General features: G+C 45.5%; 1 protein-coding gene across 3 annotated transcripts in view; it reads left to right on the plus strand.

Moving 5' to 3' along the window:
• Positions 1 to 19,147, plus strand: part of LOC127595818 (receptor tyrosine-protein kinase erbB-4-like) — a 177,729-nt gene that overhangs the window by 152,712 nt on the left and 5,870 nt on the right. For 2 of the 3 annotated variants that reach the window (XM_052057674.1, XM_052057673.1), the window contains exons 21-24: positions 16,016 to 16,177; positions 17,277 to 17,352; positions 17,515 to 17,661; positions 19,030 to 19,127. In XM_052057674.1, coding sequence (XP_051913634.1) covers positions 16,016 to 16,177; positions 17,277 to 17,352; positions 17,515 to 17,661; positions 19,030 to 19,127 — 483 coding nt within the window. The remainder of the gene's footprint in view (positions 1 to 16,015; positions 16,178 to 17,276; positions 17,353 to 17,514; positions 17,662 to 19,029; positions 19,128 to 19,147) is intronic. The other variant, XM_052057675.1, reaches the window with a different exon arrangement.

The raw sequence follows: 19,147 nt of genomic DNA on the forward strand, positions 1-19,147 counted from the left end.
GCTGACGTTCTGTCTTTTGTGTCAGCCTTGGCTGCTCTGAGTCACGCACTGCTCCCCTGTCATGTGGTGTTCCACAGGGCTCAATTCTGGTGCCTCTGCTGTTCTCGCTGTATCTGCTCCCATTGGGTTCCATCTTAAGGAAACATGGTATTCCCTTCCACTGCTATGCAGATGACTGCCAGATCTATGTCCCACTGAGCAAGAAAGACGCCTTCTCATTAAGGCCACTCCTATCCTGTCTGGAAGAGATCAAAACCTGGATGGCACAAAATGTCTTGAAATTCAATGAAAAGAAGACAGAGTTGATATTGTTTGGTCCCAGTGGCCCTTGTACATTCCATCCTGTAGACTTGGGCCCCCTGTCTCCTTATCTTAAGTCAACAGTCTCAAACTTGGACCTTAAACTGGACAGTGATTTCAAACTCGATAGGCAAATTGGTGCCCTTGTTAAATCCAGCTTCTTTCACCTTAGACAGCTGGCCAAAATAAAACCTCTCCTCTCACATGAACACTTTGAGACAGTAATTCATGCCTTTGTCACATCCCGGCTCGATTACTGCAATGCCCTTTACTCCTCCATTAAGCGCCTTCAGCTGGTCCAGAATGCCGCTGCTCGCCTCTTGACTGGTACTCGTAAGAGGGAGCATATAACTCCTACTCTGGCATCCCTTCACTGGCTCCCCATTCATTTTATAGTTATTTTCAAGATCCTCCTCTTTGTTTTCAAATCTCTGAATAATCTCGCGCCACCTTACCTCTCTGAGCTCATCCGCCCCTACACACCTGCCCGGCACCTCAGGTCTGTGGACCAGTCTTTGTTAGAAGTACCAAGAACTAAACTGAGGCTCAGAGGGGATCGAGCCTTTTCTGTTGCTGGTCCCTCTCTCTGGAATGACCTCCCACTGAACATTCGGCAAGCCTCCTCGCTGCCTATCTTTAAAGCCCTCCTCAAAACTCACTTGTATTCTTTGGCGTTCGACTCGGCATGACTTAGATTTGTTCTTGATGTTACTGCTTGGTGCTTTCTATCGCCTTTATTACGGATTCGTCTTACTGTTTATTGTGTATGTTAAATCGCTCCATGTACAGCACTTTGTATGCAGCGATGGCTGTTTGAAAGTGCTCTATAAATAATGTTGACTTGACTTGACTTGACTTGAATCAGAAGTGCCGTGATGGCGAGTCGTGACCGTAGTCATTGAGGTCATGGAAGGGTAGCAAGTTTGGTGAGAACTCTCCTAGCGGCTAGCTGACATGTGCACAACATGCCCTGCAGGACCCCCTCCCTACCCCACTTGACAAGCAGAGCTGGTCCGTGCTGGGTGGTGTTTTGCTGATTGACAGGGCTAATGATGGTACCAAATATTGACCTTCTCTGAGACAAGCCTGATGCAGACCAGTACTGCATTGTGGTAAAATATTAATGAGAGGCTGCATAAGCAATGTTGCGACAATTTATATTTACTCGGCATGCATTCGGCTGTGTCGAAATGAGAAAATAAGACACAGAGAGAATTTATTTAGCAGAATCAGCAGTCACCTTCTCTTAAAGGAGAAAGTATCAGCTTGATCTACACAAATGCGCTTGTGTAGATCCTGCAGTGATTCCGCAGATCGCCCTCCAACATTTCTCTTGCACCCCACGCTCTCCAATCTGGCCAAGCTTTAATCTAATTCTCCCGGTGTCATTTATTTCCCTGCTACTTCCCGGCTGCCTTCGTGTTGAGCAAAAATATCTCTGCATGATTGATTCGCAGACCACCAGTACTTGAGGCCGACCCATATAGGGTTTTTGGAGGGCCTGAAATCAGGAGCAATAAATAAATAAATAAATAAATAAATAAATAAATAAAGGACGATATCTGGATCTGGCCTTCAAAGAGGTCCCACACAGTGCATGGGTTTTTATCACCATGCATTTCTCTGCATGCCATTCAGTCTGTAGAAGGCCTGCAGGTAAGTATTGATTCTCAATAATTCATCTTTACTCAGCATATCCATAAACACAAATTAATATAAATATTTAAGTGTTGGTGTTTGTGCATGACAGTGGCCCAGCTGCATTCTGGCAGGTATAAATAATCCATGCTGTAGTAAAAGCTATTGACTCAGAATAATGAAGACATCTGTGTGTATGCTGAATGGCAGTTATGATTAGCTAAGTGTGGAGCGACATGACTTGTCTCTGCAGCGTCCATTTATATATGTAGTAGAGGTGCGAGTAATTGCTGAATGGGTCTGAGATGTAAGAGGGAAAAAAAATACGCTCCACTGTTCCGCTAATTCTTCCGAGTCCAAAAATAATGACGCACTGCACTAAATAAAACCTTGTGAACTAAATGAAATGTGTTATTTTAGGTGTACACTGACAACTTACAGCAGCGTAAGCATCCTTTCCATTGATTGACTGAAAAAGATTATGTGCCTGCAGAATGCTTTTTTATTTATTTATTCTTGACCCTCCTTTTCTTATACTACTTCTTATTTATAAAGTAGGAATTTAAGGCTGACACGGGGCCAGACAGGAGTGATGTTCAGCGATTCATTTTCACCAGACTTCATTATAATGCACTCCCAAAATTCTTTGCAACAGAGAGTTTGTCAGGAACGGCATCCTGCTTAGCAAACCGTGCAAGGCACGTCGTCGAGACCGAGACACGCACACCTGCACACACATATCGGGCTCCCCACGAGTATGTGTCCCTGCTGATGCAACAAAATGAGGGAAATGGGCTCAGGGAGAGGTGATGGGGAGAACGAGCAGAGGAGGGATAAGCCCCCCGGGTCTTTCTAATTATCTGTAAGGATCAGCAGTGCTCAAGGATGCGTAAGGGGAGGGATTTGACTGCCAGATCCACTGGGTAAGAATGCCTGATTGGATCGGTCACCTCTCTCCCTGCACAGCCATTACCGATGGTGCATACAGCCGAGGCTCATTAGACACACGTCTGTGCGCGCATGCAGATGAATGGCAGCAGCTTAATTTTTAGATATTCTCCTGCTATTATCTTTGTTTCATTTTTTTAATCTGCTCATCATGAGGTTTGCGTATCTATAGATGTGTACAACCTAGAAGTTTTTTCAGTGGTCACAATATGGAGGTAAGGTCTCAAAAAGTGACCAGGTGACCTGGAGAAAGCTGTGCAATTTGTCACTCTGAGTTTCAAGTGCTTGTGCCTGCCCAAAAAATGTTTGTAAAAGCATAGAAGTTTCTCCTGGCCTGGTTGGAGCCTACAACCATTTTTCTGGATATGTTTTTCAGCTGGTAGAAGCGCTGTTTTAGTGATTGATTTCCTTAATAAGTACCCAAGATTTCGGATTTGGTCTTTGGTTTCTAAAGACAGTGACTCCGGGTGTTTTTGAACAGCAATCCTCTTTTCTTTCTTGCTGAATACAATGATCACTGTTTAGTTTTGGTTTAGTGGAAGGAAGTGTTGGTTCATCCAATTGTTAATTTGATCAAGACAGTGACACAATATGTAAATTGGACTGATAGCATTTGACCCAAACGTAACACATCCAAACTGAATAGAATGGGTCAGAGGACTAACCCTTGAGGGACCCCACTTGTCATGTCTATTCAATTAGTCAAAACTTCCAACAGTAATCAAGAAACCCCTCTCCTCTAAATAGGATCTGAACTCATTTAGGACCGTTCCGTTTAATCCCACACAAGTTCCCTACACTATTTTATGATCAGTATTTTATGATAAAGCGTATCAAACCTGCAGTAACACCTTCCTTGCATCAGAGTTCAATCTTATGTCATGTCATGCTGTATGAAGACCCATTTCGATGGGATTGGAATCCTGATCGGAATTGATCAAAAAGTCCGTTTGAGTTCAAGAGTTTACTGAGTTTATTAAAAAACACTTTCTCAGCAATCTTGGATAAGAAGGGAAGGTCTGAGATGGTTTATTATTTGCTAACAAAGAGACGAACAGCGCTTGACTGTGGCCACTTTCAGAGGTTGAGAAAACTTACTTGACTGAACTGAGCACTTCATTATTTACTGTAAATCCGTTTGAACAGATTTTACAATAGTCAAGACAGCTAGTTGATGATGTCAACTGCGGAACCAAATCTATGACAGATTTTTGATCTATTGCATTGAATATTGTCATGGGAATTGAATTATTCAGAGGTGTGTCTCAGTGCTGCATCATTTTTTAATGTTGCTAGTTTGTGGTGCTGTTTGACTGGATGGATTGGACTTTTTCAACAGATTAGCAAGCAAATTCAGTGTGTTTATTCGTTGAGAGGAGTTGCTGCTATTTGATTTTTGGGGGATTTGTGATTGTGTCAACCACAGCACATAGTGTGTGTATTGTTGCGGTTGATTTCAGAAAAGTGTTGTGTTGTAGCTTTTACTAACTCTTTGTTAAAATTTTAAAGACATTGTCAGTACAGGTCAAAATGAACTTTGACTTTTTTTTCTCTCTGCCTACACTGCACTTTCCTGCAGTTTGATTTGAAAGCTATTTTGCTCATCGTGCAACCCCGAAGCTTTTTATGTTGCCGTGAAATGGTCTTTTTATAGCAGCAACTGCATCCAGTACTTTTGAGATTTTCCAGCTGAATCTATCCAGGAGTTCATCAATAGTCTCTGCATTCATAATTCGTGACATGGCCATGATTTTCCAAAAGTAAGATTTTTTTTTTTATTAAGAATAATTTGAAAAAAAATATGCTTGATATTTTACATCCAAAATAGGGATGTGATCACTTTCTATACTAGCTACTGTATTTGACTAACCATTTATTTGTAATTAGTTCGCTGTGTTTCATTACCGCAGTGTCAATCATGGGCCTTTAGAGTCCTCATCAGTCACGCCCCCTTGTGCTGCTCTCCCTCTCATGCCACTCTCACATGGTGGATGCAATTGACAAAACACCAAGATAGGAACCTCTCCTTCATCTTGTCTCGCAGTGAAAATTCGTCAAGGTGATTAAGAATTGTAACCGCTCAGTCTCACACCATGCAGCAGACAAATTACAGGCATGACTGAGAAGATTGAAGTTGGCAAACCCGACGGTGCTTAGTCGATTCCAACGAAGAGCGTCCTCTCCTCACCCCACGGGGCTGAGCGGCTGCTGAGCTGTCGGTGAAACCCGTCATTTCCATCCACACCACTGGTTTATAACTACAGCCTCATGGGGTCTGACGGGAGGTCTCTTAATTAATGCTTGGTTATAATGCCAGTGTTCAACCAGCAAGGGTGATTGATTACAGTTAAGTCCGCAATAGTGTGATCGCTGAGTGAGATTTTGTCTTCAAACACAACACATCAGTGGACTAGGAATAAATAAATAAATTAATAGTAAATGAATACCATTTTTACAGGCTTACTGGTTTTTGAACTAGTGTCATAGTTCTAAATATAACCATATTTTTTTTGTGCTGGCAGAAAAATCATACAGAGTCAATGAGTGCTTGTAGTCTGGAATCGATCGATGTCCTCCACTGGCAAAGCATCTCATTAGAGGAAACTTACAGTGTGGGGTGTCTCTGGGCTCCGGAAGTCAGGCATTCATTACAAAGGTTTTTCAATCAAGTATTAAAAAATACTGGTATTATGTCAGCTGGCCAAATATTGTTGAGTCTCGCCAAGTGGATGTAGTGTGCATAACGTTCAGTTCGGCCTCGGTTTTTGATTAATTAATTTGACAAAAACAAAAAGGATTATTTTGCATTGGACATAATGGACATACAGTATATATATATAAAAATTCCTCGTCTCACCCCCCCTCGGGTGGTGTCCGTCCCTCATTCAGCTCGGGTCCTCTACCAGAGGCCAGGAAGCTTGAGGGTTCTGCGCAGTATCCTTGCTGTTCCCAGCACTGCACATTTGTGGACTGAGATGTCCGATGTTGTTCCTGGGATCTGTTGCAACCACTCATCTAGTTTGGGGGTCACTGCCCCGAGTGCTCCGACCACCACAGGCACGACTGTCACCTTTACCTTCCAGGCTCTCTAAAGCTCCTCTCTGAGCCCTTGGTATTTCTCGAGTTTCTCGTGTTCCTTCTTTCTGATGTTTCCATCACTTGGGACCGCTACATCGAATACAACGGCTTTCCTGCCCTTTATCTATGATCACGATATCTGGTTGGTTAGCCATTACCATCTTGTCAGTCTGGATCTGGAAGTCCCACAGGATCTTCGCTCTGGCATTCTCCACCACCTTCGGAGGTGTTTCCCATTTTGACCTTGGGGTTTCCAGTCCATACTCCGCAAAGATGTTTCGGTAGACTATGCCAGCCACCTGGTTATGCCGTTCCACGTAGGCTTTCCCTGCCAGTATCTTACACCCTGCAGTTATGTGTTCGATCGTCTCAGGTGTCTCTTTGCACAACCTACACCTTGGGTCTTGTCTGGTGTGGTATATCTGGGCCTCAATGGCCCTGGTGCTCCGGGCCTGCTCCTGAGCAGCCAGGATGAGTGCCTCTGTGCTGTCCTTCAGGCCAGCCCTCTCCAGCCACTGATAGGACTTCTTGAGATCGTCCACTTCAGTTATGGTCCGGAGGTACATCACGTGTAGGGGCTTGTCCTCCAAATGATGGTCCCTCTTCCAGCGCCTCATCTTCTGTTCCCCATTGTCTGAGACATTCTCTGAGTATGTCATCCGTTGGAGCCCTCTCCTTGATGTATTAATGGAGCTTGGATGTTTCATCCTGGACAGTGGCTCTCACACTCACTATTCCTCTGCCTCCTTCCTTTCGGGTTGTGTACAGTCTCAGGGGGCTGGATTTGGGATGGAACCCTCCATGCATGGTTAGGAGCTTTCGAGTCTTAACGTCTGTGGTCTGAATCTCTTACTTTGGCCACCTTATTATTCCTGCAGGGTATCTGATCACTGGCAGGGCATAGCTGTTTATTGCCCGGGTCTTATTCTTGCCATTGAGCTGGCTTCTTTGGACTTGCCTCACTCGCTGGAGGTATTTGGCCGCAGCCGCTTTCCTTGTTGCCAGTTCGAGATTGCCATTGGCTTGTGGTATACCGAGGTACTTGTAGCTGTCCTCAATGTCTGCTATTGTTCTTTCAGGGAGTGAGACCCCCTTCAGTGCGGACTACCTTTCCTCTCTTAGTCACCATCCGACTACATTTCTCAAGCCCGAATGGCATCCCGATGTCGCTGCTGTAGATCCTGGTTGTGTGGATCAGGGCGTCTATGTCCCTTTCGCTCTTAGCAAACAGCTTTATGTCATCCATGTAGAGGAGGTGACTGATTGTAGCTCCATTTCTGAGGCGGTATCCATAGCCTGTCTTGGTGATTACTTGGCTTAGGGGGTTCAGTCCTATGCAGAACAGCAGTGGGGAGAGTGCATCACCTTGGTATATGCCACATTTGATGGACACTTGGGTAAGTGGCTTGCCATTGGCTTCAAGTGTGGTTTTCCACATCCTCATCGAGTTCGCAACGAAGGCTCTTAGGGTCCTGTTCACCTCCAAGCATTCAGTGATCCATGTATGTGGCATCGAGTCATAGGCTTTCTTGTAATCAATCCAGGTTGTGCACAGGTTGGTACGTCGGGACCTGCAGTCTTGTGCGACTGTTCTGTCAACCAGGAGCTGATGTTTGGCTCCTCTGGTATTTCTACCAATGCCCTTCTGTGCTTCGCTCATGTATTGATCCATGAGTCCACTTATCTTAGCTGCAATGATGCCTGACATGAGCTTCCATGTTGTGGAGAGACAGGTTATTGGCCGATAGTTGGATGGGATGGGACTGCACCCTTTGAGGGATCCTTCATGATCAGGATCGTTCGCCCTTCGGTTAGCCATCCTGGGTGAGTCCCATCCCTCAGCAGCTGGTTCATTTGTGTTGCTCGGCGCTCATGGAGTGCTGCGAGTTTCTTTAGCCAGGAGGTGTGGACCATGTCCGGGCCTGGTGCTGTCAGGGTGCCAGCCCCCTGAGACTGTACGCAAGCCGAAGGAAGGAGGCCGGGGACTAGTGAGTGTGAGAGCCACTGTCCAGGATGAAACATCCAAGCTCCATGAATACATCAAGGAAAAGGCTCCAACGGATGACATACTCAGAGAATGTCAGACAATGGGGAACAGAAGATGAGGCGCTGGAAGAGGGACCATCATTTGGAGGACAAGCCCCTACACGGGATGTACCTCCGGACCATAACTGAAGTGGACGATCTCAAGAAGTCCTATCAGTGGCTAGAGAGGGCTGGCCTGAAGGACAGCACAGAGGCACTCATCCTGGCTGCTAGTATAAATATGTTGGGGAAAAAAAATTACGATTGAAATGGAATAATGAGCGTTAAAAAGCCAGGACAAAGTTCAAGAGGAGAAAACTAGCGTACAAAAAAATCACAGTTCTTTTGTAATTCTAAAATGGTCAATGAAATGTAATGGTGCCAATTTAGAAAAAGTTAAAGCTGAGTTCCTACATTTGAATCGTATCTTGTTTGTAATATTTCATTTCAATTTCATCACCATGTTGTATGTTCGACTTGTAACTGTAAATGTATTGATGCTATTGCTGCAAAATGTATATTCTCCTTTTATGGCACTACATTGGCTCATGGAAATGTGCATCATTTCACCATTTTGGAAGAATGTTTGTGCCCTGCCTAGTCGTCAGCGCTTGGGTGAGATTACATCTGACTAATAATACAAACACGTATTCTACACGAACCCCTTACAGCCCGTACTGTCACTAAATGCTTTACAGTCAAAATACCTATCGTAGCTTGATTGATAAGTGCTTTCTTTTTTCTTAGCTGTCTGACTCAAGGTCGAGTGACTGCAGAGCAAATGGGCGGAAACTTTCACTGCAGAACCACAGCTCACATTCACAGACAGTTCATTAACCAGCCAGTGTTTTGGCGCTCAGGGAAATAAAACCAGACAGGACAGCACATTTTCAAAACTTATTTCCCTCTTCTGCTATATTCTGAAAATTGCTCTCATGCGCTTTTCGAATCTCATATTTGTACATTTGTCATAGCAGTATTTTAGCACGACACCTAATTAGCATTACTTCTAAACTGCGACGCTCACCGTCTCTCAGGGCTTGCCTTCCGTTCTATTGCACGTAAAGTCCTCAGGATGTGACAGACGACCACCTGGGCCACCTGGGCTGTCCCGTTGTGCGGGTTGCTTATCGCGCCGGTGCCAGTGCTCGCTGTGCAGACAGGCTCATATTGCTCACATTGTTTGAGTCTGCAGAAGGCGGAGGGCTGTGAAAGGGAGATGGATGGGGAAACCAGAGCCTCGTCTCCTGGTTTGAAATCAAGCATCCCACCATTCATGGATACTGCGCAGGCATAGCCACGCATCAGCTCGCATTATTAGCTTCATGTTGCCTTTGCAGGAGTGATAGAAAAAAAGTTTGGCTCGTAAATTCTTGCTACAACAATAACAATATGGCCCTCTCCCACGTTCCAAAAACATACATCCATTCACTTTTTGCTCAAAAAGTAAAGTCAAAGTTCAAATTAACCCTGCTATTATCCTCAAGTCTTATCAACACATGTTTACCCTTGGGGACTATTTGACACCAGGGATATATGGCTTCAGAAAATGATGTACAGGAATCTGTTGACCCAGTTTTTCTGTCAGGCACTTTGATTATTTGTTGAGAACATAAATACCCCCTTGATAGTAACATTTATCACCAAGTTGTCCTCTCGCGCCACCATCAAATCAAACATTTTCATGTTTAAAAAGTTTTCATTCAAATCTGAAATTTCCTGACCGCATTAATAGCCACAAGAGGATCAAACTTATTCGCTTTGGTGATGAAATGATCTTGACTGTAGCGCCACCATCAGATCAAAAACGGTTTTAGAGTTACAGTCTTGAAAATCTTTCATCCAAGTCTTTTTTAATTTGGGATGTGCACAGAATGAGCCATATTGATTAATGTTGGGAACCTCCCTTCTCATCATAAACATGTTTATATATTTCCTTTTTTTTGTCACATACCAGTATTTGTCTCACTCATAAAGTCTCACTCACCCTTCCTGTTTTGTTAGCCGTGCTTGGTACCGGTAGTGGTAAAGTTTTTTTTTTTTTTTAATCTGTGTGTGTGTGTGTGTGTGTGTGTGTGTGTGTGTGTGTGTGTGTGTGTGTGTGTGTGTGTGTGTCTCTTGCCACAGTTCTCGGCCGCGGTTTGTACCAAATTTGGGTGTTTGTGTTTTCTGTCAGTATGTCGCCCACAATCGCTGCAGCAGCTGTTGATGCTCTTGTAAGGCACCCTCTTCTCTCAGTCTGAGATTTCGCCTGTGCTTACCCAGCTGCTCCAGAAAGGTCCTCCTTCCAAATCTGATGCCATATTGGCAGGTTTGCTTAGCTTTTGTTGAAATGGAGAGCGTCCACGAAATGCAGCCAAACACTCATTGACAGTCACGTGAGGACCTGGAATATTATCATATGATCTTTCCATTATTGGAGTGGATCGTGTCTGCTGGTGGTTGAGAGACAACAGGAGGGTCAAAAGTCTCATTCATCAGATGAATGCTTCAAAATCATGGTCCTCTTCAACACAATCCTCTGTCTCGGACGCATTCTTCTCTATTTCACTTTCACTGGCAAAGAGCTATTCCAAAACCTCACGGACGTTAAACCTTATCCCAGAGGACATTTTCAAGTGAGAGAGCACGCAGATTGCAGTACAAATAGAGCACAATGTGGAATGATTTGGGTAGAGGGCTGTTATGCTTCTACATGTTTGCTCCTCCCTTTTTTCGCATGAACTACCAATGACCTTGTGGGGAAACTAACAAAGTTGTTGCAGAAATAGTTATTGTCCCCACCCCATGGAATATATCAACTCTGCACCTATAGGTGTGGGGATACTAGGTCACGCACTCACAGACTAGTTGACAGAAAGCAGTCAATACAGCTCAATTTGACCCCTGAGGATCATCATTACGTGCAATACAGTATGCGTTCATTGAAAACATAGCATTGTAATAATTTTATGCTTAATCAGTTGTCCCCATCTAATAAGGAAAAGCAATGAAATATGGATCAAAAACTAATAAGTCAATTATTATTTTTGGAACGATAAACATTGAATGGGGTCAAATTAACCCCAAGGATTATAGGAGGGTTTCGCTCCCCACTTGGGAATGTTTTTTATATAGCCTCTCTTTCTTTGCTGTGCCAATTTGTTTCCATGGATGCTTTTATCATGTCACCGCGGACACCTCACCAAGACTCATCTTTCCAATTTTTGCTCCTCACCGGAGAGGAGGTGCCAACGGGTTGCTTGTCACCCATGACCTTGCGCGGTAGCAGCTTCAGAAAGAGAAATCAACCCCGTTGGAAAGAATAACCTGATTTTTCTACCTGGGCGCTTGGTCACCATTAGGTCAGTGAAACAAACTGTATCCTTTCTCCAGCCGTTAAGTTGGAGAAAGGATGCCGTGTGTTTGTTTCAAAAGAGCTCAGCAGCGTGCTGCTAACAAGTAACTTCATAAACTCATCTTATTTCAGAATCAGAATCAGAATCATCTTTATTGGCCAAGTATGTAGAACACACAAGGAATTTGTCTCCGGTATAACACGCTGCACTAGTATCATCGTAAACAACAAAATCATTGAACCATTTTAGAGTATACCAGTAGTTTTGTAGTACCATTTTGTGGTGCAAGAAGAGTGACTATGTCAGTGACTGTTTAAGGAGTTAATGGCTAGAGGGAAGAAGCTGTTTAAGTGTCTACTGGATTTGGTGCGCATGGATCTGTAGCGTCTGCCTGAGGGGAGTGGCTGAAAAAGGTGGTGGGCAGGGTGCGGGGGATCCAGGAGGATTTTCCGTGCCCTTGTCTTGATTCTTGCATTGTGCAAGTCCTCAAGAGTGGGTAGGGCGGTGCCAACGATTTTTTCTGCCGTCCTAACTGTCCGTTGAAGTCGGATTTTGTCCTTTTTTGTGGCAGCCCCAAACCAAACCGTGATGGAAGAACACAGGATTGATTCGATGACTGCCGTGTAGAACTGTCGTAGCACCTCCTGTGGCAAGCCATGCTTCCTCAGCAGCCTCAGGAAGTACATCCGCTGCCGGGCCCTTTTCAGGATGGAGATGGTGTTGACTTCCCACTTCATGTCCTGGGAGACTGTGATTCCCAGGAACTTGAAGGTCTCGACGGTTGACACAGGGCAGTTGGATAGTGTGAGGGGCAACTGAGGAGAAGAATGTTTCCTGAAGTCCACGATCATCTCTACAGTCTTGAGCGTGTTCAGCCCGAGGTTGTGTCGGCCGCACCAGAGCTCCAGCTGCTCCACTTGTTGCCGGTACGCAGACTCGTCGCCGTCTTTGATGAGACCGATGACCGTGGTGTCGTCTGCGAACTTTATGAGTTTGACAGCTGGATCTGTTGAGGTGCAATCATTTGTGTAGAGAGAGAAGAAAAGTGGCGAGAGGACACATCCCTGTGGGGCTCCAGTGCTGGTGGTGCGTATTGATGATGTTGTTGCTCCCAGTCTCACCTGTTGTGTCCGTCCCGTCAGGAAGCTGAGGATCCACTGGCAGATCGCAGGGGACACACCGAGGTGGAGTAGTTTGGGGGTGAGGAGTTCCGGGATGATGGTGTTGAACGCAGAGCTGAAATCCACAAACAGAATCCTTGCGTAGGTCCCTGTGCTGTCGAGGTGCGTGAGGATGTAGTGCAGACCTATGTTGACTGCGTCTTCCACAGACCTGTTTGCCCGGTAGGCAAACTGGAGAGGGTTCAGCAGGGGTCCAGTGACGTTCTTTAGGTGGTTCAGCACAAGGCGTTCAAAGGACTTCATGACCACAGACGTCAGGGCGACAGGCCTATAGTCGTTCAGTTCCGATGTTGCCGATTTCTTGGGAACTGGGATGATGGTAGACTGTTTGAAGCAGGATGGGACCTCACACAGCTCCAGGGATCTGTTGAAGATCTGTGTGAAGACCGGAGCCAGCTGGTCAGCGCAGACTTTCAGGCAGGAGGGGGATACTTTGTCGGGCCCCGGAGCTTTCTTGATCTTTTGCTGCTTGAAGAGCCGTCTCACGTCCTGTTCGTGGTTCTGTAGTGGAGAAAAAGAGGGTGGGGGGGTAGGTAGAGTGGTTTCTGGTAGAGGTGGGTGTGTGTGGGAAATGGGGGTGTCCTTTTCAAATCGGCAGAAAAACATGTTTAGTTCATCAGCAAGACCCTTATTGTTCACTGTTTGGGGGGATGGCATTCTATAGTTAGTGATTGCTTTCAGGCCATTCCATACAGATGCAGAGTCGTTAGCAGAGAACTGGTTTTTCAGCCTCTCTGCATAGCTTCTCTTTGCGATGTTAATTTCCTTCGTCAATTGGTTTCGGGCATGTTTGTACAGTGCCCGATCTCCACTTCTAAATGTGGCCTCTTTCTCTTTCCTGAGTTGCCTGAGTTTGGGAGTAAACCATGGCTTGTTATTGTTGAACGAGCGGAAGGACTTCGTTGGTACACACATGTCCTCACAGAAACTGATGTATGATGTTACAGTGTCTGTGTATTCATCCAGTGTGCCCGTTGAAGTTTCAAAGACGCCCCAATCAGTGCAGTCTAAGCATTCTTGTAGAGCTAGCTTTGCTTCATCTTTCCATTTTTTCACAGTCTTAACAACCGGTTTAACACATTTGAGTTTCTGTCTGTATGTAGGTATTAAGTGGATTAAATTGTGGTCAGAAAGACCCAATGCTGCACGGGCGACCGATCGGTATGCATTTTGATTGTTGTATAGCAGTGGTCTAGAATGTTGCCTTCTCTGGTGAAACAGTCGATGTGCTGCTTATATCTGGGAAGTTCACGGTTAGGATGTGCTCTATTAAAATCGCCCAAAATGATCAGGGGTGACTCTGGGTATTTTAGCTCGAGTTTGTTTACTTGTTCGGCTAGCGTTTGTATCGCCGTGTTAGCGTTAGCTTGTGGCGCAATGTAAACACCGACTAGTAAAAAGGAGGTGAACTCACGTGGCGAGTAGAATGGCTTGCAGTTTAAAGACAGCGACTCCAGGTCCGGGCTGCAGTGTGCATCGAGCTTCGTGACATCAGTGCACCATTCTTCGTTGATATAGAAGCAAATCCCACCACCTTTCGATTTCCCTGATAGCTCCGTGTCGCGGTCGGCTCGGAGAAGGCGGAAGCCGGGTAGATGTAGCGCGGGATCTAGATGGCGGTCACTGAGCCAGGTTTCAGTGAAGCAGAGCACAGTAGAACGTGCAAATGTTTTGTTGGTCTTTGTGAGGAGAAGAAGTTCATCCATCTTGTTTGGCAAAGATCGTAGATTAGCAAGATGGATCGATGGGAGCGGGGTTCGAAATCCACGCTGCCGGAGCTTGACGAGCAGGCCGGCTCGCTTACCCCTCCTCCGGCGGCGTTTCCATGCTGCGTACAGCGCAGCCGCTCCGCTCGCGATTAGCTCCGAAAAACCTTGTGGATTTTCGTGTACTGGTGAAAAAAGATCGAGCGTAGACTCCCCAATGCGCAGCAACTTTTCCCTCGTGTAAGTAAGCCGCTCAGGGTCGCCAAAAACAAACGAAAATGACAAAAACAGGGATAATACTAGGGAGCGTGTGACCGAGGCTGCCATACCTGTCGGCGCCTGATGACGTTCATCTTCATTGTACAGCGATAAATTCCAAATCCAAATTGTTTAGCACACATGAGTTGACTTAAAAGGAATCTGAAAAAGAGAGACTATAGCTGTGTCACGTTCAGCGAAGTGGTTCCATGATCAGTACAAATCAGGACAGTGTCGGTGGGCTCATCGGTTGATGATCCTCATCATTTGAATCGGGGAGAGATGGAAAACATGCATGAGAGCGGCCCTCGAGGACTGTAGTGAGACCCCTGCTCGATTGGGACGCCACTGTTTACCGCCGAGAGTGGCTGAAAGTTAATTGGCTCCTTGAGCTGCTGTACATTTTGCTGTCAGTGCGGTGGCCTCCCCTCATTGCCCCGTCGTGTTTAGTCGAAGTCTATTAATGCACTGTGTGGCCCATTGATTCCGAATTCCTCACGATGTCTGCATCGGGGATAAATATCGCTTGGCGCAGTCGTCTTCCGGCTTATTGTAATCAACATGGATATTGATCGCCTGCCTGCGCTGCGTTTGCCGTAATTTATTTTAAATCCACTTTCAGTAATAGGGGCACATTTTGGCAAAGAAAGAGGCTACATAATTGTGAGCCTCCTAACAGGAAACGGTGGACAAGCGAGCTGCAAGTGGTGAAATATATCTTCCTTTGGAGCATAGGTGGTCCCTGTCAGCGTGTCCGTCTTGGCAAGGCCGGGCAGATGATGGATGAGGGTTCATCTTGCGGCTGGCCAGGCGTCGATCGATTTTATCCTCGCATTTGTCTGGGGAAGAGTCAGTGCGATCTCGCTTGCCACGTCGGGCATCTCCACACAATATGCCTTGACATGAGTGCGCACACGTCTTTTCCCCGTCAGTGATGCGCCAGTGGAGGCTTAGCTGACTGTGTTTGCTGTCTGATGAGCACGATTGTCTCCCACCACTTCCCTCATGGAGGTGTTTTTATTGATCCACCTGCAAAGTGGCGTCAACTTGTTTAACATCTTGGCTCAAACATTGCAATTGGCCCCGTTGGCCTTGCCTGGATGCACTCTGATTTCTTCAGCCAAGAACACATGTATGTGTCATGCATGCACGAATGGTCTGTTTTGTTTGTTCGTGCTGCAAAAGGCTCTTTGTGTGTGCGTCCTTCATACAGCCCATTGAGCCACAAATGGAGGCTGCATCCCTGCTTCTGTCCGTCTAACGTTTGTTTTCTGGTGTAAACAAGCTTTGCGCGCCACATCTTCAATGTGAAGCTATTTGAAAGACACCGGATGTACTTGCTCAGTCATCGTGAAAACAAATGAATTGAGTCTTTGCAAAGTCACACTGACTGAATCGATTAAACCTAAACATGCACATACAGTGCAGGTGTCTTGAGAAGACGCCACAGGTAAGACAGTGCAGATGCTTTCAGTTTAAGTGCATATTATCGTGATTATTGTTTCCATGAGATCATTTAGTTTGGCTTCTTCTTTTCCCTCAGGGAATGATGTACCTGGAAGAAAGGCGACTGGTCCACAGAGACTTGGCTGCCCGCAACGTCCTAGTGAAGTCACCCAATCACATCAAGATCACCGACTTTGGCCTAGCACGGCTGCTGGATGCGGACGAGAAGGAATACAACGCAGACGGGGGCAAGGTCAGTGTAAGTCTGTTGTGCTTACCCTTATCCACACACTTCCGCACACAGCTCATGCAAAAATGTTTGATAAAAGTGGATCATGTATCACTGACTGTAATAAAGGCCCAAATCGTTGTTACTGACTGAGAAAAACAAGAATCTTCCAGAGAGAAGCACAACAAGTACTCATCCAGAAGCGACGATACTTTTGATTTATCACCTCTCCCACCTAGGTTAAGTTTGTGTGCAAATTCCTTTTTACAATTCCGGCGACATCAGCCTAGAGTTTTTATCCTACTGAACATTCTTCCTACGTGCTCCCAAAACAATGGGCATGTTAAAAGAAAGGATAAAATGTGGTCTGATTTAAACACAAAGGCGGCAGTATGTGCAGGCTCCATAGCGATCGTGTGTAAGCAACTTTCATCCCAATTCAGATTGTCCATTTGCCATATCTTCATTCAAAATGTCATGAATTGTAAATTGCTGTCCGTTCTCTTTATGATCTGGTTGAATTGAACATACTTTTCTAAGGCCTGGCTACAGAAAATAGATGGGATCTGGGTTAAACATTATAACATGTTTCTTTTGCAATTAGGATGCCAGATTGTTGACACGTTGATCACACAGGTGATAAAGAATTAAACCTCAGATATCAGATTTGGCATTTGGAATTCAAATGAAGGAACAGCTTTTCATTCCAAACAGCAAAGTGTGACATATGCAGCCATGTGTAATTGCAGGTTTGTTCTCTTTATTAAAAAGGAATTGTTGTGGTCGTTCTGGCCCGAACAGCCCACTGTAAACAGGCCGTCTGTTTAGATCATGTGCGGCAAATGACCAATACCATCTCATTTAGCACCTTGAAAAGCACTCGCACGATTCACAATTGCTGGTTCAGGTTGAAGCTAATCACTCACCACACTTGAGTAATATTGAGCAAAGCGGCACTGCATGAAAGCACCGTCAATATGTCAATGGCTCGCAAACAGCCATTGAAAGGATCGGGCAACTGAGGCTGAAGCAGATGAGATCACCTGCAATTCAGGCTGTAAATGATCCTGTGTCAACATAGGTGTATTTTTTTCCTATCTCACCTTCGAATCTCTGTTTCCCTCCTCAGATGCCAGTTAAATGGATGGCTCTTGAGTGCATCCACTACAGGAAGTTCACCCATCAGAGTGATGTGTGGAGTTATGGTGAGTGCAGGGGAGCTAGATGGATTAATCATCTTTATTCATGTCAGCCTTCCATATGCTCACACCCGTGGGCGAAATAACCCAGAAACCCTCTTTTTGTTGTTTGTATTTACGCTTGCACTGTCCTATTGCTGAGTCTCTTTTTGCCCTTCCATGCATCAGGAGTGACCATCTGGGAGCTAATGACGTTTGGAGGCAAACCGTACGACGGCATATCAACGAGGGAGATCCCAGACATCCTAGAGAAGGGAGAGCGGCTGCCGCAGCCACCCATTTGCACCATAGATGTCTACATGGTCATGGTCAAATGTAAGAAAACACCACTATGTATCATTGTAGAAAAATATGCTAAAATACCTCATTGGTAAGGACCAGACAGTCACATTTCAGAAATAATAAAACGCAGATCGTCTGCTTCCAGACTAGTGTACTGTACTGATTCAGGCTTTGGGCCTCGCTCCACTCTTGGTTCGTTTTTCAAGAAACAGACATGAGAAATGCCGGATGACGCGATAAAAATGAACAGATGCAAGGCTGTGCACACCATGCAAGCTCATTTCGTTTTTCATTTGGACCACAAACTCCAGTGCTTCTTTGACCCAAACCATGCATTGCTTCTTTTGGCACACATTCTCACATGGTTTAATTCAGAACACGGGAGATGTTGTCCATGGCTTCAGAGGGATCTGCCAGTCTAGATTTCCAGGAGGCAGTCAGATATTTACAAAAAGTCAGTCCAAGATTTGGGCCCTGCCAGCTATTAGCAGCTTGGCCGTCCCTCACTTCGCACTAGCCTGGTGGTCGCCTGACACAACAATGGTGGAGTGACTTTTCTCTTGGCAGCAAGTAACTGACATGAACTTTTCTCTCCAGCGACTCTCTATTTTCGCACTTGAAATACCAACAGAAAAATGATATGACTCTCAGAGCATGACATCAAAACATATTCCCAAGATGAAAATGTTAATTCATTGGAAATGTCATACTATCTAATATTTATTCACTAGATGCAAAAGCAGCACTATTGGCTTATGGCAGCTCAGAAGCAACATTGCCCCGCAGCCTTTTAGCCTTACAGCAATGCCAAAGGACTTCTACTTCCTCCCTGCCTGTTTGTGGAGAATAAAAAGTAATAATCTTATGTATGCGTGTCTGGGCCCATATTATTGTAAGGACCAGATCCGCATTGGTTCGTGACCCACAGAAATTCCTTCGGGTGGATGTGTTACATCTGACCTGATTATTACATTTGAAACAATTGTGTTTATCTGCCAGCAGCACCCTGAACCTCACTCCCTCCGTCAGCATTCCCAGAGACGTAATTAGGAAACACCCAACAAAGTCAGTAACTGTGTGTGCTTTCTGTCTAACGAGAACGGACACACCAGCTGGCCTTTCACTTCACCTTCAGGGGTTTGCTTTGTATATGCCAGCTGTGGCCTCATGGAGGGAGAAGTGGGCCGAACACAACGAAACCTGTTTCTCACTTACCTAATTTGCCACTTTGGGTTGTCCTTGAGCGAGGCCCTCAATCGGACTCAGGCTGGCAATCTGGCATTTCCGGCAAAGACCAGATGGGCTGCCACCAGCCCAAATGTGCAGCCCATTTGGTATTGGAAGATGATCAGGACAACAGATAATATCAGCCCTCTGATCTTCATTCTGGTTCCTGTCCAGGCTGGATGATTGATGCAGACAGTCGGCCCAAATTCAAGGAGCTGGCTGCTGAGTTCTGCAGGATGGCCCGGGACCCACAACGATACCTGGTCATCCAAGTAGGTTTGCATGAACAGAG

This window comes from Hippocampus zosterae, chromosome 2 (genome assembly GCF_025434085.1).
Source record: "Hippocampus zosterae strain Florida chromosome 2, ASM2543408v3, whole genome shotgun sequence".
NCBI lineage: Eukaryota > Metazoa > Chordata > Actinopteri > Syngnathiformes > Syngnathidae > Hippocampus > Hippocampus zosterae.